Source organism: Oncorhynchus nerka, linkage group LG12, assembly GCF_034236695.1.
Source record: "Oncorhynchus nerka isolate Pitt River linkage group LG12, Oner_Uvic_2.0, whole genome shotgun sequence".
NCBI lineage: Eukaryota > Metazoa > Chordata > Actinopteri > Salmoniformes > Salmonidae > Oncorhynchus > Oncorhynchus nerka.
The window spans coordinates 2,121,159-2,145,268 of NC_088407.1; the positions used below are offsets into that span (position 1 = coordinate 2,121,159).

Genomic DNA, 24,110 nt, shown 5'->3' on the forward strand with positions numbered 1-24,110 from the left:
CAGTTGACCCATCAGTATTATAGTAATAAACCATGAGGTCTGTGATTAACAGTTGACCCATCAGTATTATAGTAATAAACCATGAGTCTGTGATTAACAGTTGACCCAAATTATAGTAATAAACCAAGAGGTCTGTGATTAACAGTTGACCCATCAGTATTATAGTAATAAACCATGAGGTCTGTGATTAACAGTTGACCCATCAGTATTATAGTAATAAACCATGAGGTCTGTGATTAACAGTTGACCCATCAGTATTATAGTAATAAACCATGAGGTCTGTGATTAACAGTTGACCCATCAGTATTATAGTAATAAACCATGAGGTCTGTGATTAACAGTTGACCCATCAGTATTATAGTAATAAACCATGAGGTCTGTGATTAACAGTTGACCCATCAGTATTATAGTAATAAACCATGAGGTCTGTGATTAACAGTTGACCCATCAGTATTATAGTAATAAACCATGAGGTCTGTGATTAACAGTTGACCCATCAGTATTATAGTAATAAACCATGAGGTCTGTGATTAACAGTTGACCCATCAGTATTATAGTAATAAACCATGAGGTCTGTGATTAACAGTTGACCCATCAGTATTATAGTAATAAACCATGAGGTCTGTGATTAACAGTTGACCCATCAGTATTATAGTAATAAACCATGAGGTCTGTGATTAACAGTTGACCCATCAGTATTATAGTAATAAACCATGAGGTCTGTGATTAACAGTTGACCCATCAGTATTATAGTAATAAACCATGAGGTCTGTGATTAACAGTTGACCCATCAGTATTATAGTAATAAACCATGAGGTCTGTGATTAACAGTTGACCCATCAGTATTATAGTAATAAACCATGAGGTCTGTGATTAACAGTTGACCCATCAGTATTATAGTAATAAACCTGTGATTAACAGTTGAGGTCTGAGGTCTGATTAACAGTTGACCCATCAGTATTATAGTAATAAACCATGAGGTCTGTGATTAACAGTTGACCCATCAGTATTATAGTAATAAACCATGAGGTCTGTGATTAACAGTTGACCCATCAGTATTATAGTAATAAACCATGAGGTCTGTGATTAACAGTTGACCCATCAGTATTATAGTAATAAACCATGAGGTCTGTGATTAACAGTTGACCCATCAGTATTATAGTAATAAACCATGAGGTCTGTGATTAACAGTTGACCCATCAGTATTATAGTAATAAACCATGAGGTCTGTGATTAACAGTTGACCCATCAGTATTATAGTAATAAACCACGAGTAATAAACCATCAGATTATAGGTCCATGAGGTGTGATTAACAGTTGACCCATCAGTATTATAGTAATAAACCATGAGGTCTGTGATTAACAGTTGACCCATCAGTATTATAGTAATAAACCATGAGGTCTGTGATTAACAGTTGACCCATCAGTATTATAGTAATAAACCATGAGGTCTGTGATTAACAGTTGACCCATCAGTATTATAGTAATAAACCATGAGGTCTGTGATTAACAGTTGACCCATCAGTATTATAGTAATAAACCATGAGGTCTGTGATTAACAGTTGACCCATCAGTATTATAGTAATAAACCAAGCTTCTTCTCTGTAGACAAAATAAAACAAATGCATAAAAAAGCAGAGACTCAGTGTCTGATTGGCTGTTTGGGGGTCAGACATGTTGTACAAAGGTCAAACTCTCCTGAATCCGTTGTGCTCTACAACATGATTTACATGTTTATTTATTCACAGGGTCATATATTATAACAAGACACTTACCTTCTTCTTCAAATTCTCTTCTAAGCTTCTCTGTAGACAAAAGAAAGTGTAAAAATGCATTACAATAATAACCATTAAAAAGAAGAGGACTGGCCACCCCTCATAGCCTGTTTCCTCTGGTATAAATGAATAGAGTCTAATGGACAGTATATGGGTCATTCCTAGTTATATCCTGATCTAATACAGGACTGGTCTGAAGGTAACCTGGTATAAATGAATAGAGTCTAATGGACAGTATATGGGTCATTCCTAGTTATATCCTGATCTAATACAGGACTGGTCTGAAGGTAACCTGGTATAAATGAAGTCTAATGGACAGTATATGGGTCATTCCTAGTTATATCCTGATCTAATAAAGGACTGGTCTGAAGGTAACCTGGTATAAATGAATAGAGTCTAATGGACAGTCAGACATCAAGGACCAGTCAGAGATCAAGGACCAGTCAGAGATCAAGGACCAGTCAGAGATCAAGGACCAGTCAGAGATCAAGGACCAGTCAGAGGTCAAGGACCAGTCAGAGATCAAGGACCAGTCAGAGATCAAGGACCAGTCAGATATCAAGGACCAGTCAGAGATCAAGGACCAATCAGACATCAAGGACCAGTCAGAGATCAAGGACCAGTCAGAGATCAAGGACCAGTCAGAGATCAAGGACCAATCAGACATCAAGGACCAGTCAGAGATCAAGGACCAGTCAGACATCAAGGACCAGTCAGACATCAAGGACCAGTCAGAGATCAAGGACCAGTCAGACATCAAGGACCAGTCAGACATCAAGGACCAGTCAGAGGTCAAGGACCAGTCAGACATCAAGGTTAAACTCACCTGTATGTTTTCTCCACCAGTAGACACCAGCTGAAGCTGCAAGAACTGCAACAGCTGCTGCTATCAGACCAATAATCAACCCTACTTGTGATTTAGGAAACACGTCATCTGAAACAGAGAAGTCATGTCAAACCATTACAACACTACATATATACTGTACAGGAAGTAAAGCATCATTTATAAATACTACTGAACAGACCAATAAGGTCATCCCTTAGGAAACAGTCCTCCACTAACTAGTCTAACTAACAAGAGGTCTCAGGTATTTGGATTAACCAATGAAGACCTCACCTGGGACATGAATCTCTGTCTCCTTCAGGTGGTTGAGCTCCGTCTGGTGAACTCTACAGGTGAACCTGTTGGTGTCAGTCTGGTCCACGGTGACATGTCGTCTCACAGTGTAGCGGTCCTCTGAGTCTCTGTGTCTCTCTGGAGGTCCATCAGCAGGGAGGATGGTTCCAGAACTGTCCAGCCAATCCATCCCAGGTTCAGGAAACCAGCCTCCAGACTCACACTTCAGGACCACCCCCCAGTCTTTAGTTCCAACAATAGAGATCACTGGCTGAGATACAGCACCTAGATATACAAGATAAAACAGAGATCACTGGCTGAGATACAGCACCTACAGATACAAGATAAACCAGAGATCACTGGCTGAGATACAGCACCTACACAGATACAAGATAACACAGAGATCACTGGCTGAGATACATCACCTACAGATACAAGATAAACCAGAGATCACTGGCTGAGATACAGCACCTACAGATACAAGATAAAACAGAGATCACTGGCTGAGATACAGATACAAGATAACACAGAGATCACTGGCTGAGATACAGATACAAGATAAAACAGAGATCACTGGCTGAGATACAGCACCTACAGATACAAGATAAAACAGAGATCACTGGCTGAGATACAGCACCTACAGATACAAGATAAAACAGAGATCACTGGCTGAGATACAGCACCTACAGATACAAGATAAAACAGAGATCACTGGCTGAGATACAGCACCTACAGATACAAGATAAAACAGAGATCACTGGCTGAGATACAGCACCTACAGATACAAGATACAACAGAGATCACTGGCTGAGATACAGCACCTAGACATATATAAGATAAAACAGAGATCACTGGCTGAGATACAACACCTACAGATACAAGATAAAACAGAGATCACTGGCTGAGATACAGCACCTACAGATACAAGATAAAACAGAGATCACTGGCTGAGACACAGATACAAGATAAAACAGAGATCACTGGCTGAGATACAACACCTACAGATACAAGATAAACCAGAGATCACTGGCTGAGATACAGCACCTACAGATACAAGATAAACCAGAGATCACTGTCTGAGATACAGCACCTACAGATACAAGATAAAACAGAGATCACTGGCTGAGATACAGCACCTACAGATACAAGATACAACAGAGATCACTGGCTGAGATACAGCACCTAGGAATATTGGGACACAACCAGTGAGTCAACAGCAGGTAGTAGGAATATTGGGACACAACCAGTGAGTCAACAGCAGGTAGTAGGAATATTGGGACACAGACAGTGAGTCAACAGTAGGAATATTGGGACACAGACAGTGAGTCAACAGTAGGAATATTGGGACACAGACAGTGAGTCAACAGTAGGTAGTAGGAATATTGGGACACAGACAGTGAGTCAACAGTAGGAATATTAGGACACAGAGTGTGAGTCAACATCAGCTAGTAGGAATATTGGGACACAGACAGTGAGTCAACATCAGCTAGTAGGAATATTGGGACACAGACAGTGAGTCAACAGCAGGTAGTATGAATATTAGGACACAGACAGTGAGTCAACAGTAGGTAGTAGGAATATTGGGACACAGACAGTGAGTCAACAGTAGGTAGTAGGAATATTGGGACACAGACAGTGAGTCAACAGTAGGTAGTAGGAATATTGGGACACAGACAGTGAGTCAACAGTAGGTAGTAGGAATATTGGGACACAGACAGTGAGTCAACAGTAGGAATATTGGGACACAGGCAGTGTGACAGTGTGGGAGGTTTGGATGTGTGAGGAGTGTGTTGTAAAGGCTGTGTGCTGAGCAGCTGAATACATGATGAGGGAGGAAGACCAGCTGAATACATGATGAGGGAGGAAGACCAGCTGAATACATGATGAGGGAGGAAGACCAGCTGAATACATGATGAGGGAGGAAGACCAGCTGAATATATGAATGAGGGAGGAAGACCAGCTGAATACATGATGAGGGAGGAAGACCAGCTGAATACATGATGAGGGAGGAAGACCAGCTGAATATATGAATGAGGGAGGAAGACCAGCTGAATACACGATGAGGGAGGAAGACCAGCTGAATACATGATCTATAACAGAGGAATGAATGATGAGGGAGGAAGACCAGCTGAATATATGAATGAGGGAGGAAGACCAGCTGAATACATGATGAGGGAGGAAGACCAGCTGAATACATGATCTATAACAGAGGAATGAATGATGAGGGAGGAAGACCAGCTGAATATATGAATGAGGGAGGAAGACCAGCTGAATACATGATGAGGGAGGAAGACCAGCTGAATACATGATGAGGGAGGAAGACCAGCTGAATACATGATCTATAACAGAGGAAGGACTGATGAGGGAGGAAGACCAGCTGAATACATGATCTATAACAGAGGAAGGAATGATGAGGGAGGAAGACCAGCTGAATACATGATGAGGGAGGAAGACCAGCTGAATACATGATGAGGGAGGAAGACCAGCTGAATACATGATGAGGGAGGAAGACCAGCTGAATACATGATGAGGGAGGAAGACCAGCTGAATACATGATCTATAACAGAGGAAGGAATGATGATATGTCGATAGTGGACCTTGTTTTACTCCTCTAGATAGTTTAAAACTTTCTAAGATGTAGCCATTATTTACTATTTTACACTTAGGCTTACTATACATAACTTTAACACATTTTATAAGAGATTCCCCAAAATTGAAATATTCCAAGCATTTAAATATAAACTCCAGTTGTACTTTATCAAAAGCCTTTTCTAAATCAGCTTTGAATACCAGGCCTGGTGTCCCCGATATTTCATATTTATCATCTTGTAGGCTTTGATTACATTTCCAATATCCTCGCCCATGTGGAAATTCTGTAGGAGTAATATATATATATGCCAATTATGTGACGATCCGACCGCATTCTGTCCCCTATCAACACTTTCCAAACTTTTGGTGAGAAATAGAAAGTAGTCAAGATGATTGATTAAGCCTCCGCCATGTACCTCTCACTAGGTCAGGGTATTTAAGACTCCATACATCCATTAATTCCAATATATCCATGACATTCATGATTTCCTTAAGTGCCTCCGGTCCATAGAGGTATTTAAGACCGTATTAAAATCTCCTACCATAATAATAGAGTCTAGTGTTGCTTGTAGAGTTGATCAATTCTTATATATATTTTCACAGAAGCTTGGATCATCATTATTCAGACCGTATAGGTTAATAAGCCATATCTGTTTATTTTCCAATAACATATTTAAAATAATCTGTTTTATTATTATCTATTTTAAATAATCCATCTACCTTGAGGATCTGTTTGGACAATTTGCACATTTGGATCAAAATTACTGTAAATTAAAAAAAAAATGTTTTATACCTTTATTTAACTAGACAAGTCAGTTAAGAACAAATTATTATTTTCAATGACAGCCTAGGAAGGGTGGGTTAACTGCCTGTTCAGGGGCAGAACAACAGATTTTTACCTTGTCAGCTCAGGGATTTGATCTTGCAACCTTTTGGTTACTAGTCCAATGCTCTAACCACTAGGCTACCTGTCGCCCCATCATGATGGACCTACTAGTCCAACGCTCTAACACACTAGGCTACCCTGCCGCCCCATCATCACCCCTTTTGCATTTCTTTGCCCATGGGAGAAATATATTTCGCCCCCCAGTCCTTTTCCACAAAACTTCATCTAAAATTGTTGAATGGGTTTCCTGTAAACAATAGATATTATATTCCTTCTCTTTTATCCAGGTAAATACTGATAGTCTTTTCTAATTATCTGCTAAGCCATTACAATTATACCTGGCTATACTTATATCACCACTTACCATAATGAGACACAACTTTCAATTCAATTTATCAAAATATATGTTTGTAAACGTACCATTAAAAAGTAACATGATGATTGAGTGTCTATATAGTTGTACCATGATATTTGCATTGCTACTAAGTAAACCTCCAATTACTATTCCACCCGCTAAAAGCCCTCCTCATCCCGAGTTGGTTTCCCAATGCCCGGCAGACCACCCTCGACCCCCTGTATCCCATAACCCATAACCGACTGGGATCCTTTGAAAATAGCCACACACAATTTACAGAACAGAAGTAGATCAACTGCCAAATGCATTTCCATCGCCCTCACCTCCATTTGTATTATATATAGCCATCACAAAATATATATATTAAAAATCCTGTTTCTTATTTTCTAGCTATCAACATTAAGATTAAGATTATTTTTGTGCAAAAAAAACAAACACCCAGATTCACCAATACAACCTCTGATCACATCTCCAGTATTCATGACTCACCAACAAGGAGTTGAACGGTGGTTTCCTTCACCTGGCTGGTCAGTGTTGGAAGGAAGCACCTGTAGCCTCCAGCATCAGAGACAGTAACTCTGTTCAGCTTTAAGGAGACGTTGCCGTTCTTCAGTTCTTCATGAAACATTGATGTCCTTCCCCTGTAGGATGGATGTTGCTCCTCATTGGAGTCTCGACCGTCACGGTAAAGATGGACGTTTCTTGTTTTCAGGTACAATCTTGTCCATTCCACTGTCATGTCCTCAGCACTGACATTGGGTTTCAGGGAACATGGTAGAATGACATCATCACCAGCTAAGGCAACGACTGGATCAGCCGGTCCAACAACCTGAACCTCAGACGACCCTGGAGAAAAACAAACGACACACAGTTAAAGACAACTGGTAACTTCCTGTTGCTCGATGGATTCTGGCCCATATGACACCATTCATTCCTATGTGAAGACTCAATAGTGCATTGAAGCCAAATGAATGGGGTTAAGATGGCGTCTCATGTGGGAGATTTATGTAGACAGTTTGAGCTACTCCAGGAAGTGATGTTACAGGCTAGCTCAGTGCTGCCCCCTCTCAATAAGTAACTCAAGTTGAAGGCCAACCGGGGTACTGCAGGCTGCCACTAGACATAACATGCAGGCTAGCTCAGTGCTGCCCCCCTCTCATTAAGTAACTCAAGTTGAAGGCCAACCGGGGTACTGCAGGCTTCCATTAGAGTATACCCTGATACATGATGAGGGAGGAAGACCAGCTGAATACATGATCTATAACAGAGGAAGGAATGATGAGGGAGGAAGACCAGCTGAATACATGATGAGGGAGGAAGACCAGCTGAATACATGATCTATAAAAGAGGAAGGAATGATGAGGGAGGAAGACCAGCTGAATACATGATGAGGGAGGAATATGGCACAGTAATAAAGATAAATAATGGTACTGATATAAAGACCTATCTCTATAGTCATTACCCTAATCTATAATGGTACTGATATAAAGACCTATCTCTATAGTCATTACCCTAATCTATAATGGTACTGATATAATCCCCTATCTCTGTAGTCATTACCCTAATCTATAATGGTACTGATATAAAGACCTATCTCTATAGTCATTACCCTAATCTATAATGGTACTGATATAAAGACCTACCTCTATAGTCATTACCCTAATCTATAATGGTACTGATATAAAGACCTACCTCTATAATCATTACCCTAATCTATAATGGTACTGATATAAAGACCTACCTCTATAGTCATTACCCTAATCTATAATGGTACTGATATAAAGACCTACCTCTATAATCATTACCCTAATCTATAATGGTACTGATATAAAGATGAATCCTCTATCTCTATAGTCATTACCCTAATCTTAACACTCACTAAAGTATACTTAACCGTAACATAACCCTTGCTCCAAAACCTTAATTATTTCGACCAATTGTGTCTAATCTTTCTTGGCTTTAGCCATTTTTATGACTAAAAAGATCGCAAAACGTCTTCTCTTTCTAGTCATAAACATGGCTACACTTCCTTTAACAACAACGCATCTACTTTGTGCGCAAAGTACCACGGACGGACACTCTTCACGCGACTTGATACAGTTAAGATTTTCTTAACAAGTTAGGAGAGAATTTTCCATGACCCCTTTTCCCAAATTTAACTAAATCTCCTATCCTGTTACGAAACAGTCACTGCCGTCACTGTAAGTATCGTGAAAATAGTGTTTCTCTGCCACGGACACCACCCTACAGCACCACACCCAAACTGCCCTTTCTGATCAGACTACAACGCAGCGACGGCAAGACATCTACATTTCCTGTACTCGGTTTTGATCCTGCACTTGAATTCTCCCCGTTTCTTTCTTATTAATATTATGTTCAGATAATAAAATAGCCTACAGGCTAAATAATGAAGGAATAATGTTGTGTCCTACCTGTCGTTATCAATGAAACACTGATGAACAGAATCCCAAAACACCAGACCGCCGAGGTCGGAAAGGTCTTCATTTCACGAACAAAACAAGTCTGACTCCAAGGTAAAGCTGTTTGTAACTGATGAATAAAACTATTAGGAATTTTGAAAAATAAACCAAAACAGTCGAAAGGCTCATTTGTCAACGAACAGAATGTAACACGACGTCTGTTCCAGAAATAACGGAGGAAAAGGGCGGTGGAGTTTCACACTTTACTTTCACTTTCACTTACAGTACTTCTATTGAATATCATCTCGCGATATCTAGTTCCATCTAGTGTTCTGATATGGACAATAACTTCATGTCATCTCGCGATATCTATCTCCATCTAGTGTTCTTGATATGGACAATAACTTCATGTCATCTCGCGATATCTATCTCCATCTAGTGTTCTTGATATGGACAATAACTTCATGTCATCTCGCGATATCTATCTCCATCTAGTGTTCTGATATGGACATTAACTTCATGTCATCTCGCGATATATAGTTCCAACTAGTGTTCTAATATGGAAATGAACTTTGTGTCAAATGTCCTAAAACACATAGGTGAACTAAAGTGAATCTTGAAATTAACGTGACAACACGTAGGCTGTAGTAAATATTTCAAATGTACATGTGATGTTGTCCCAAGAACACTGATCATATAAAATGAATGTGACTTTCACTGCCAGTTGTTGACTAGCTAGACAGGTGTGAGCAGTATGGCAGAAATTACACTAATTTAATCAGAGAGGAAGGAATTGTTATCACCATGTTGCTGCAAGATACTTAACTAATGATTCAGGAATAATTCAGTATTAGAGATATATACATACAGTACAAGTCTAAATTTTGGACACACCTACTCATTCAAGTTTTTTTTTTTTTTACAATTTTCTACATTGTAGAATAATAGTGAAGACATCAAAACTATGAAGTAACAGATATGGAATCATGTAGTAACCAAAGAAGTGTTAAACAAATCAAAATATATTTTATATTATTCGATTTTAGATTTTAGATTCTTCAAAGTAGCCACCCTTTGCCCCGAGTGGCGCAGCGGTCTAAGCATCTTAGAGGCGTCACTACAGTCCTTGGTTCAATTTCAGGCTGTATTACATCCGGCCGTGATTGGGAGTACCATAGGGCAACGCACAATGAATTTGTTAATAACTGAGTTGCCTAGTTAAATAAAAATAAAACATTGAATTGATGACAATTGATGACAACTGAGCACTTGTTGGCTGCTTTTCCTTTGTTCTGCGGTCCAACTCATCCCAAACCATCTCAATTGGGTTGAGGTCAGGTGATTGTGGAGGCCAGGTCATCTGATGCAGCACTCCATCACTCTCCTTGGTCACATAGCCCTTACACAGGCTGGAGCTGTGTTTTGGGTCATTGTCCTGTTGAAAAACAAATGATCTTCCCACTAAGAGTAGATCAGATGGCGTATAGCTGCAGAATGCTGTGGTAGCCATGCTGGTTAAGTGTGCCTTGAATTCTAAATAAATCACAGACAGTGTCACCAACAAAGCACCCCCACACCTCCTCCATGCTTCACATTGGGAACCATACATGCTGAGATCATCCGTTCACCTACTCTGCGTCTCACAAAGACACAGCGGTTGGAACCAAAACACTCAAATTTGGATTCATCAGACCAAAGGACAGATTTCCACCGGTCTAATATCCATTGCTTGTGTTTCTTGGCCCAAGCAAGTCTCTTCTTCGTGTCCTTTATTTTAACTTTATTTAACTAGGTAAGTCAGTTAAGAACAAATTCCTATTTTCAATGACGACCTAGGAACAGTGGGTTAACTGCCTTGTTCAGGGCAGAACGACAGATTTTAACCTTGTCAGCTCGGGGATTCAATTTTGCAACCTTTCAGTTACTAGTCCAACGCTCTAATCACTAGGCGATTTCTGAGGTTGGCAATTCTAATGGTTGGCAATTCTAATGAACTTATCCTCTGCAGCAGAGGTAACTCTGGGTCTTCTTTTCCTGTGGCGGTCCTCATGAGAGCCAGTTTCAACATAGCGCTTGATGTTTTTTGCGACTGCACTTGAAGAAACGTTTTAAGTTCTTGAAATGTTCCGTATTGACTGACCTTCATGTCTTATAGCAATGATGAACTGTCGTTTCTCTTTGCTTGTTTGAGCTGTTCTTGCCATAATATGGACTTGGTCTTTTACCAAATAGGGCTATCTTCTGTATACCACCCCTACTTAGTCACAACACAACTGATTAGCTCAACTGATTAGTGACTACCTCATGAAGCTGGTTGAGAAAATGCCAAGAGTGTGCAAAGCTGTCATCAGGGCAAAGGGTGGCTACTTTGAAGAATCGAAAATATAAAAATGTACTTTTTTTGTTTACTACATGATTCCATGTGTTATTTCATAGTTTTGATGTCTTCACTATTATTCTACAATGTAGAAAATAGTAGAAATAAAGAAAAACCCTGGAATGAATAGGTCTGTCCAAACTTTTGACTGGTACTGTACATATAATTGCGTCTAATGACCAAGCGAGATTACAAGAACACAAATTATTATGAATATAACGTCTCAAATTTAACAGTGTAAAGAAGAACCAAATAATCTGAATGTCAAGGTTTCTCATATTCGTATTTATTGGTACTGTACATCAAATTAAATCAAATCAAATGTATTTATATAGCCCTTCGTACATCAGCTGATATCTCAAAGTGCTGTACAGAAACCCAGCCTAAAACCCCAAACAGCAAGCAATGCAGGTGTAGAAGCACCCCTTCAAATAAGTGGATTCGGATATATCAGCCACACCCGTTACTGACCAGTGTATAAAATCAAGCACACAGCCATGCAATCTCAATAGACAAACATTGGCAATAGAATACTGAAGAGCTCATTGACTTTCAACGTCATATGATGCCACCTTTCCAACAAGTCTCGTGAAATTTCTGCTCAGCGGTCAACTGTAAGTGTTGTTATTGTGAAGTGGAAACGTCTAGGGGCAATAACGGCTCAGTCAAACAAGCTCAGGGGACCGCCGAGTGCTGAAGCGCGTGGCGCGTAAAATCGTCTGTCCACGGTTGCAACACTGACGACAGAGTTCCAAACTGCCTCTGGAAGCAACGTCAACACAATAACTGTTTGTCTGGAGCTTCATGAAATGGGTTTCCATTGAAGAAAAGTCACACACAAGCCTACGTTCCCCATGCGCAATGCCAAGTGTTGGCTGGATTAGTGTAAAGCTCATCCATTGGACTCTGGAGAAACTCATTCCCCGAGTGATGAAACACTCTTCACCATCTGGCAGTCCAAGGCTACCTGCCTGAATGCATTATGTCATGCCACTGTTATCGTTAATGTGATGACATACTAATATAATTAACTAGGTTTATAATTACGTGATTAAATTAATCCTGTAACCATTAACTCAGTAACCTGGGGCATCATGGGAAAAGTTTGTTGAATGAGTTACCGTTTCCCGATTTAACTCAAAGAATATCAGAATACCGATTTTAATACAACAGGTCCCACGCGGACCAACACAATAAGACACGTGTTACACAAGATGGAGATTTAAAGAAAGAGAGAGAGAATTGGATGCATTTGTAAACTACTCTTAGTTTAGCCCTAACACCCCAAACTGCCTCTCTTATGGGTTTGAAGTGTAATGCATGTATTTACGTGTTCAAGATCTCTGATCTTTCCTCTGCAGGTGTAAGTCTCTGATTGTCCACAAGATGTCACAATGTCCTTTCTCTTAGTTGTCTGTTTCCTTGCACTCGTTCTGTGAGTGTGGGCATCTGAGGAGGCTAATCAGCCGTGTTGACGCTCCCAGCGTGGGTAGACAACCGGTGACTTGAAAAGTAACGCCCGAGGTTCTGTATTGCTATTATAAACTGGTTACCAATATAACCAATATTACCAATATAACTAGAGCAGTAAACATTTTTTTTTTTAAATCTCTCATACCCGTGGTATACGGTCTGATATGGCTGTCAAGAGATCTCTCTTGTAGAACTGTGATCCACTGTAACCTGATCCTCAAAGGCCAGTCATGACAATAGTGTGACAATTACAGACAATCTGTAAAGTATGGTGGAGGAGGAATAACTGTCTGGGGCTATGTTTCCTGGTTCGGGCCCCATAGTTCCAGTGAGGAGAAATCTTAACGCTACTGCATACAATGACATTCTAGACGATTCTGTTCTTCCAACTTTGTGGCAACAGTTTGGCCCTTTCCTGTTTCAGCATGACAATGCACAAAGCCAGGTCCATACAGAAATGGTTTGTCAAGATCGGTGTGGAAGAACTTGATCTGCACAGATTCCTGACCTCAACCCCATCGATCACCTTTGGGATGAATTGGAATGCAGACTATGAGCCAGGCCTAATCGGCCAACATCAGTGTGCAACCTCACTAAGGCTCTTGTGGCTAAATGAAAGCAAGTCATTTAGAATATACTCAAGGCCCTGGGGGCTGTAGGGGGAACCTGGAATGGAGCATTCAGAAGATAAATAAAAGGAAGTGAGTGAAATTAAAAACAGAGTGGTTGTGATGTCATTCAGAACTGATTAAAAAACAGGCTACATGATTGAGGAAAATCACTTATTTAATTATATATGCTACAAAGACAAAAGCAATATCTTACCAGGATGATTAATAGAATAATTATCATTTTGCACAAAACCACCACAATAAAACAAAAGACCTACATTAGTTTCATGTTTAAATAAAATAAAATTATGCTGCACTATTCTAGAGACCAAAATGGGAAAATAAAGTAAATAATTGTAATAATTGAATTCTCCTCTCCTGTATGTTTTCTATCTCTGTAACATGTAACGGTATAACATTATACTGAACCTGTAACAATAATGCCTGAACCACAACACCTATCAGTTGATCTGTATAGACATGAGAAGTGAAGGCATTTACAATGTATCAACCATAATGCTATACAGTATATGACCAGTATATGACTGATGTTAAAGGACAGCTGCTGAATGAATAATACAACACACATTATATTAAAACACATTCCAATCAGAATAATACATGTATCAGTTAATAGATCACATTTGATCAAATGCCACTATTGTTCCAGCAGGTGGAGCTACAATGTAACAACATACAGCATTGTGACTCACAGTTCTATATTAGAATTCCATGAGTTCCATTCTGATGGTTGTTATGGTGATCAGGTGATCTCAGCCTCACTCTTCTTCAACACGATCACCTGTTCAACACAGAAATAGTTAATCAGTGTGGCCATGTATTTACTTATCCAATACAGAACCATTTAGAAATGTAAATCATATCAGATGATTTACTAGTCAATACTGTGCTACTTAGAATTCTATCAAATCTCTTCCAATGGGGCTCCTGCTTATGTCCAGTTCTCCCTTATCAATACCAGGGAAATGTACTAATTATCAATACCAGGTCATTTTACCATTGATCAATACCAAGGCTATTTACCAATACCAGGACTATTTATAATGTATCAATACCTGGGCTATTTACTCCTAATCAACACCAGGGCAATTTACCATGTATCAATACCAGGGCTATTTACTCATGATCAATACCTGGGCTATTTACTCATTATCAATACCTGGGCTATTTACTCATTATCAATACCTGGGCTACATCCAGAATAACAACGGGTACAAAACCCGTCTCACACCAGACAACAATGTGCACAAGCACAACAAACAATTCCGCACAAAGACATGAAGGTTACATTTAAGTCAAATACAGAACCTGTAATAAGGGAATGAAAACCAGGAAAACAAGACAAAACAAATGGAAAATGGATCGGCGATGGCTAGATAACCGGTGACTTCGACTGCCAAACAAGGAGAGGAACAGACTTTGGATAATTACCTTATCAATACCTGTGCTATTTACTCATCATCAATACCTAGGATATTTACTCCTAATCAATATCTGGGATATTTACTCCTTGTCAATACCTGTCAATACCTTGTCAATACTTAGTGGTTAGAGTGTTGGACTAGTAATTGCAAGGTTGCGAGATCAAACACCCGAGCTGACAAGGTCAAAATCTGTTGTTCTTCTCCTGAACAAGGCAGTTAACCCACTGTTCCTAGGCTGTCATTGAAAATAAGAATTTGTTAAATAAAGGTACAAATAAAATCTATTCAAATCAGTCAGAGATACAGTTATCAACACTTTACAACATGGTCCAATCAGAGATACAGTTATCAACACTTTACAACATGGTTCAATCAGAGATACAGTTATCAACACTTTACAACATGGTTCAATCAGAGATACAGTTATCAACACTTTACAACATGGTTCAATCAGAGATACAGTTATCAACACTTTACAACATGGTTCAATCAGAGATACAGTTATCAACACTTTACAACATGGTTCAATCAGAGATACAGTTATCAACACTTTACAACATGGTTCAATCAGAGATACAGTTATCAACACTTTACAACATGGTTCAATCAGAGCTAGTTATCAACACTTTACATATAAATTGTACATATACATTTTACATACATGGTATAAAAAGCAGTCACATAACACTAATACATTACCAAACATACACTCTTTAATCCCCTCAGCCTCTCTCAGCCCAGCTCACCTATCACCATAGACCTCAGCTCTTTAATCCCCTCAGCCTCTCTCAGCCCAGCTCACCTATCACCATAGACCTCAGCTCTTTAATCCCCTCAGCCTCTCTCAGCCCATCTCACCTATCACCATAGACCTCAGCTCTTTAATCTCACCTATCACCATAGACCTCAGCTCTTTAATCTCACCTATCACCATAGACCTCAGCTCTTTAATCCCCTCAGCCTCTCTCAGCCCAGCTCACCTATCACCATAGACCTCAGCTCTTTAATCCCCTCAGCCTCTCTCAGCCCAGCTCACCTATCACCATAGACCTCAGCTCTTTAATCCCCTCAGCCTCTCTCAGCCCATCTCACCTATCACCATAGACCTCAGCTCTTTAATACCCTCAGCCTCTCTCAGCCCATCTCACCTATCACCATAGACCTCAGCTCTTTAATCCCCTCAGCCTCTCTCAGCCCAGCTCACCTATCACCATAGACCTCAGCTCTTTAATCCCCTCAGCCTCTCTCAGCCCATCTCACCTATCACCATAGACCTCAGCTCTTTAATCCCCTCAGCCTCTCAGCCCATCTCACCTATCACCATAGACCTCAGCTCTTTAATCCCCTCAGCCTCTCTCAGCCCATCTCACCTATCACCATAGACCTCAGCTCTTTAATCCCCAGCCTCTCTCAGCCCAGCTCACCTATCACCATAGACCTCAGCTCTTTAATCCCCTCAGCCTCTCTCAGCCCATCTCACCTATCACCATAGACCTCAGCTCTTTAATCCCCTCAGCCTCTCTCAGCCCAGCTCACCTATCACCATAGACCTCAGCTCTTTAATCCCCCTCAGCCCATCTCACCTATCACCATAGACCTCAGCTCTTTAATCCCCCAGCCTCTCAGCCCATCTCACCTATCACCATAGACCTCAGCTCTTTAATCCCCTCAGCCTCTCAGCCCATCTCACCTATCACCATAGACCTCAGTTCTTTAATCCCCTCAGCCTCTCTCAGCCCATCTCACCTATCACCATAGACCTCAGCTCTTTAATCCCCTCAGCCTCTCTCAGCCCAGCTCACCTATCACCATAGACCTCAGCTCTTTAATCCCCTCAGCCTCTCTCAGCCCATCTCACCTATCACCATAGACCTCAGCTCTTTAATCCCCAGCCTCTCTCAGCCCAGCTCACCTATCACCATAGACCTCAGCTCTTTAATCCCCTCAGCCTCTCTCAGCCCAGCTCACCTATCACCATAGACCTCAGCTCTTTAATCCCCTCAGCCTCTCTCAGCCCATCTCACCTATCACCATAGACCTCAGCTCTTTAATCCCCTCAGCCTCTCTCAGCCCAGCTCACCTATCACCATAGACCTCAGCTCTTTAATCCCCCAGCCTCTCTCAGCCCATCTCACCTATCACCATAGACCTCAGCTCTTTAATCCCTCAGCCTCTCTCAGCCCAGCTCACCTATCACCATAGACCTCAGCTCTTTAATCCCCTCAGCCTCTCTCAGCCCATCTCACCTATCACCATAGACCTCAGCTCTTTAATCCCCTCAGCCTCTCTCAGCCCAGCTCACCTATCACCATAGACCTCAGCTCTTTAATCCCCCAGCCTCTCAGCCCATCTCACCTATCACCATAGACCTCAGCTCTTTAATCCCCAGCCTCTCTCAGCCCATCTCACCTATCACCATAGACCTCAGCTCTTTAATCCCCTCAGCCTCTCTCAGCCCAGCTCACCTATCACCATAGACCTCAGCTCTTTAATCCCCTCAGCCTCTCTCAGCCCATCTCACCTATCACCATAGACCTCAGCTCTTTAATCCCCTCAGCCTCTCTCAGCCCATCTCACCTATCACCATAGACCTCAGCTCTTTAATCCCATCTATCACCATAGACCTCAGCTCTTTAATCCCACCTATCACCATAGACCTCAGCTCTTTAATCCCACCTCTCTCAGACCATCCAACCAATCACCATAGACCTCAGCTCTTTAATCCCACCTATCACCATAGACCTCAGCTCTTTAATCCCACCTCTCTCAGACCATCCATCCTATCACCATAGACCTCAGCTCTTTAATCCCACCTATCACCATAGACCTCAGCTCTTTAATCCCACCTCTCTCAGACCATCCATCCTATCACCATAGACCTCAGCTCTTTAATCCCACCTATCACCATAGACCTCAACTCTTTAATCCCACCTCTCTCAGACCATCCATCCTATCACCATAGACCTCAGCTCTTTAATCCCAGCTATCACCATAGACCTCAGCTCTTTAATCCCACCTATCAACATAGACCTCAGCTCTTTAATCCCACCTATCACCATAGACCTCAGCTCTTTAATCCCACCTATCACCATAGACCTCAGCTCTTTAATCCCACCTATCAACATAGACCTCAGCTCTTTAATCCCACCTATCACCAGTGACCTCGTTTGGTTTCCATGTGACATATATTTTTCAATTATGCTACAAAATGTTTTAACCTTTCTGATCGTATATTATCTACAGATTGTGAGCTAAAGACGAAAACCTTTCCTACCAGTATTATAATATTGTTTATTGATTAACTGACTTTCCAAATCACTAATGGAGAGATGAAGCAGGAGTAAAACATTTAATGTATAACGGACGAGACAGGAACAGCGTCAAAAAAACGGGAAACAAAGACAAAAGACAATGCAGCAGCAGGGACAAATATAGGTAATAAACAGACGATGAGTCCAATATCGCTGATGGGCGTGACGAGGAAAAGCAGGTGTGATCAGGATGCAACAAAAAGGTAACATTGGTGCCCTCAAGCACCAGGGGGGAAGAGCGGGAGCGTGACACCAACAGCTATTTGTAAGGTTCATTTTAAGTGCATGTTGTGAATTCTTAACCTGAACCTGTGAACCTGAACCTGTGACCAGAAACAAGCTACATAGGGGCATTACCAGAATAAATGATCTATTATATATATATAATATACTATAATATTATATAGCATTCTGTTGGTGGCTAGAATGTTAAATAAGAATTTAAAATCTAAACTCTAAGTGTTGAATCAAGTGTAGTTTTTTGTACCAGTTGATAAACCATGTGCCATGGAACATTGAACATCTCCTCCCATTTATTGTGAAACACGTGTGGTGTAGCTGTCTCCATTTTGTCCTCAGATTAAACTGATATATTGTTTTATTTATGCCAGTTCCAAATCAAATTAAATGTTTTTTGCTCATATGATTTAAAAAAATGAGTTGTTCTGGAGTAGGCAGAGCCAGTCAGTCAACTGTGATAGGACCATTAGTCAGTCAACTGTGATAGGACCATTAGTCAGTCAATCAACTGTGATAGGACCATTAGTAAGTCAACTGTGATAGGACCATTAGTAAGTCAACTGTGATAGGACCATTAGTAAGTCAACTGTGATAGGACCATTAGTAAGTCAACTGTGATAGGACCATTAGTCAGTCAACATTGATAGGACCATGAGCCAGTCAACATTGATAGGACCAACTGTGATAGGGCCATTAGTCAGTCAACATTGATAGGGCCATTAGTCAGTCAACATTGATAGGACCACGAGCCAGTCAACATTGATAGGACCAACTGTGATAGGGCCATTAGTCAGTCAACAGTGATAGGACCATTAGACAGTCAACATTGATAGGACCAACTGTGATAGGGCCATTAGTCAGTCAACATTGATAGGACCATGAGCCAGTCAACATTGATAGGACCAACTGTGATAGGGCCATTAGTCAGTCAACATTGATAGGGCCATTAGTCAGTCAACATTGATAGGACCATTAGACAGTCAACTGTGATAGGACCATTAGTCGGTCAACATTGATAGGACCATTAGTCAGTCAACAGTGATAGGACCATTAGCCAGTCAACATTGATAGGACCATTAGTCAGTCAACTGTGATAGGACCATTAGTCAGTCAACTGTGATAGGACCATTAGTAAGTCAACTGTGATAGGACCATTAGTCGGTCAACATTGATAGGACCATTAGTCAGTCAACAGTGATAGGACCATTAGCCAGTCAACATTGATAGGACCATTAGTCAGTCAACTGTGATAGGACCATTAGTCAGTCAACTGTGATAGGACCATTAGTCAGTCAACTGTGATAGGACCATTAGTAAGTCAACTGTGATAGGACCATTAGTCGGTCAACATTGATAGGACCATTAGTCAGTCAACAGTGCTAGGACCATTAGTCAGTCAACTGTGAAAGGACCATTAGTCAGTCAACATTGATAGGACCATTAGTCAGTCAACATTGATAGGACCAAAGAGTTAATCAATGTGATTTTTCCAAGACAAGTATTTACCTCCCATGGTTGCAGAATTGTATCTATTTTTGTTAACTATCGATTGAAATGAATTGTGGTCAGTTCATTTATATTTTTGTAGGTGTGAATACCAAGTATGTCTACTTCACCATCCACACATTTTATTGGTAAACTACAAGGTGGTGTAAACACTGTATTTTAACGATCCAATACATAATACTTGTTATAATTAGGTTTTAGTCCAAAGAGGATAGAAAAGTGACCAAGATCTTCAATGAGTCTGTGCAGGGATCCAGATTGCGGACTATAGTCATCAACATACAATAACACTTCTTTTTTTTTGTTTTTTCCCCCTTGATGTTCTTGTTGGATCTAATTTTAATAGCCAGAATTTCAATGGCCATAATAATATAATTCTGATTTACAAATGAGGCTATCCTGTATAAACTCAGGATCTCACCTTGAGCCCTGCTCCTGCAGCCTTTCACCAGCAGTATGATGGTCACCAGCAGGTAGGGAGACCCCACCAGTAAACTACACAGCAGCCTGGGTAGAGACATGGACAACACTGGGACTGCTGGAGATGGAATGGGAGTTGGAACTGCAGTTGGAGAAAGAAAACAATTTAAAACACTGGAGATGGTGCTGGGTAGAGAGATGGACAACACTGGGATGGTGATGGGCAGAGACATGAACTACACTGGGATGCTGGAGATGGAATGGGAGTTGGAACAGCAGCTGGAGAAAGATCGAATAAACCCCCAGTGCCTTCCGTCCTACTAGCTAACATGCAATCTTTGGAAAATCAAATTGACGACCTACGAGGAAGATTAAACTACTAACGGGACATTAAAACCTCTTGAAACTAGGGGGCACTATTTTTATTTTTGGAAAAATAACGGTCCCAAAGTAAACGGCCTATTTCTCAGGACCAGAAAATAGAATATTCATATAATTGACAGCTTAGGATAGAAAACACTAAAGTTTCCAAAACTGTAAAAAATATTATCTGTGAGTATAACAGAACTGATATTGCAGGCGAAAGCCTGAGAAAAATCCAATCAGGAAGTGACTCTTATTTAGAAACCTCTGCGTTCCTATGCGCCCCTATTGAGCAGTGAAAGGGATATCAACCAGATTCCTTTTTCTATGGCTTCCCTAATGTGTCTAGTGTCACAAGACATAGTTTCAGGCTTTTATTTTGAAAAACGAGCGTGAACGACAACATTGCTTCAGTGGTCAGATGGTGGCTCTCAGAGTGATTAATAGACAAAGGCGGCCATTGTTTCTCTCGCTCCTACTAAGAAGCCAACTGTCCCGGTTGATATATTATCGAATAGATATTTGAAAAACACCTTGAGGCTTGATTATAAAAAACGTTTGCCATGTTTCTGTTGATATTATGCATCTAATTTGGATTATTTTTCTGCGTTGTCGTGACCGCAATTTCCGGTGGATTTCTCAACCAAACGTGAAGAACAAACGGAGGGATTTCGGCTATAAAATTAATCTTCATGGAACAAAATTAACATTTGCTGTCTAACTGAGAGTCTCGTGAGTGAAAACATCCAAAGCTCATCAAAGGTAAATTATTTAATTTGATTGCTTTTCTGATTTTCGTGACCAAGTTACCTGCTGCTAGCTGGACATAATGCTATGCTAGGCTATCGATAAACTTACACAAATGCTTGTCTTGCTTTGGCTGTGAAGCATAATATCAAAATCTGAGATGACAGGGTGATTAACAAAAGGCTAAGCTGTGTTTCGCTATATTTCACTTGTGATTTCATGAATATGAATATTTTTTAGTAAGATTTTTTGTCTGTTGCGCTAATTAGTGTCAGTTGATGACAATTCTCCTAGAGCCGGGAGGGGTAGTTCTAAGAGGTTTTTTAATTTTTTAAATTTTCCCTGCATCAAAGTCTCCGGCGTTTTCCTGTTTGCTTATGGCGGAATACAGCTCATTCAGTGCGGTCTTAGTGCCAGCCTCTGACTGTGTTGGTATGTAGACAGCTACGAAAAATACAGATGCAAACTCTCTAGGTAAATAGTATGGTCTACAGCTTATCATGAGATACTCTACCTCAGGTGAGCAAAACCTTGAGACTTCCTTAGATATCGTGCACCAGCTGTTGTTTACAAATATACATAGTTCGACCCCCCCCCTTTGTCTTACCAGACGCTGCTGTTCTATCCTGCTGATGTCTAACAATCCAGCTGTTCGTTGTTCAGCCACGACTCAGTGAAGCATAAGATATTACAGTTTTTAAATCTGTTTTACCAAATTTCTCTCAGCATGTTAAATGTTCAACCAGAGGATTAAAAACTCTAGACCACCTTTATTCAACACACAGAGGAATAAAGCTCTCCCTCCGTAACTCTTCCGAATGCATTGAGGATACACCACATCAGTCATTGGCTCCATCAATAAGTGCATCAATGACGTCGTCCCCAAAGTGACCATATGTACTTACCCCAACCAGAAGCTTTGGATTACAGACAACATCCACACTGAGTTAAAGGCTGCCGCTTTCAAGAAGCGAGACTCTATAAGAAATCCCGCAATGCCCTCCGACGAACCATCAAACAGTCAAAGCATCAATACAGGACTAAGATCAAATCTGTACTACACCATCTCCTACGCTCGTAGGATGTGGCAGGGCTTGATAACCATAACAGACTACAAAGGGAAGCACAGCCGAGAGCTGCCCAGTGACACGAGCCTCCAGAAGAGCTAAATCTCTTGTATGCTCGCTTCGAGGCAAATAGCACTGAAACACGCATGAGAGCACCAGCTGTTCCGGGTGACTGTGTGATCACTCTCTCCGCAGCCGATGTGAGTAAGACCGTCAAACAGGTCAACATGCATGTGCTGACCAACTGGCAAGTGTCTTCACTGACATTTTCAACTTCTCCCTGTCCGAGTCTGTAATACCAACATGTTTAAATAAGCAGACCACCATAGATCAATAATGGTAACACTGGCAAGTGTCTGCCTAAACGACGACAGACCCATAGCACTCACATCTGTAGCCATGGAGCGCTATGAAAGGCTGGTGGCTCACATCAACACCATTATCCCAGAAACCCTAGACCCACTCCAATTTGCATACCGCCCTAACAGATCCACAGATGATGCAATCTCTATTGCACTCCACACTGCCCTTTCCCACCTGGACAAAAGGAACACCTATGTGAGAATGCTATTCATTGACTACAGCTCAGAGTTCAACACCATAGTGCCCTCAAAGCTCATCAATAAGTTAAGGACCCTGGGACTAAACACCTCCCTCTGCAACTGGATCCTGGACTTCCTGACGGGCCGCCCCCAGGTGGTAACTGTAGGTAACAACATATCTGCCACGCTGAACCTCAACACAGGGGCCCCTCAGGGGAGCGTGCTCAGTCACCTTCTGTACTCCCTGTTCACTCATGACTGCACAGCCAGGCACGACTTCAACACCAACATTATGTTTGCAGACGACACAACAGTGGTAGGCCTGATCACCGACAACGACGAGACATCCTATAGGGAGGAGGTCAGAGACCTGGCCATGTGGTGCCAGGACAACAAATTGTCCCTCAACGTGAACAAGACAAAGGAGATGATTGTGGACTACAGGAAAAGAGGACAGAGCACGCCCTCATTCTCATCGAAAGGGATGTAGTGGAGCAGGTCGAGAGCTTCAAGTGTCAACATAACAACCAAAATAACATGGTCCAAGCACACCAAGACAGTCATGAAGAGGGCACGACAAAACCTATTCCCACTCAGGTGACTGAAAAGATTTGGCATGGGACCTCAGATCCTCAAAAGGTTCTACAGCTGCACCATCGAGAGCATCACTGCCTGGTACGGCAACTGCTCGGCATCTGACCGCAAGGCACTACAGGGTCAGTACATTACTGGGGCCAAGCTTCCTGCCATCCAGGCGGTGGAAGGCCCTAAAGATTGTCAAAGACTCCAGCCACCCATAGTCATAGAGCGTTCTCTCTGCTAACTCACGGCAAGCGGTACCGGAGCACCAAGTCTAGGTCCAAGAG

At 41.3% G+C, this 24,110-nt stretch overlaps 2 protein-coding genes across 3 annotated transcripts in view; both read right to left on the minus strand.

Annotated features, from left to right (window-relative positions):
* LOC115118359 (butyrophilin-like protein 10) overlaps positions 1-24,110 on the minus strand; it is an 804,641-nt gene that overhangs the window by 7,981 nt on the left and 772,550 nt on the right. The window contains exons 4-6 of the mRNA XM_065025989.1: positions 2,893-3,177; positions 2,602-2,709; positions 1,776-1,805 (exon numbers count right to left, since the gene is read on the minus strand). Coding sequence (XP_064882061.1) covers positions 1,776-1,805; positions 2,602-2,709; positions 2,893-3,177 — 423 coding nt within the window. The remainder of the gene's footprint in view (positions 1-1,775; positions 1,806-2,601; positions 2,710-2,892; positions 3,178-24,110) is intronic.
* Positions 13,761-24,110, minus strand: part of LOC135574210 (Fc receptor-like protein 5) — a 54,293-nt gene continuing 43,943 nt past the window's right edge. The window contains exons 5-6 of one of the 2 annotated variants that reach the window (XM_065025139.1): positions 20,527-20,667; positions 13,761-14,405 (exon numbers count right to left, since the gene is read on the minus strand). In XM_065025139.1, coding sequence (XP_064881211.1) covers positions 14,383-14,405; positions 20,527-20,667 — 164 coding nt within the window. In that variant the 3' untranslated portion in view covers positions 13,761-14,382. The remainder of the gene's footprint in view (positions 14,406-20,526; positions 20,668-24,110) is intronic. The other variant, XM_065025140.1, reaches the window with a different exon arrangement.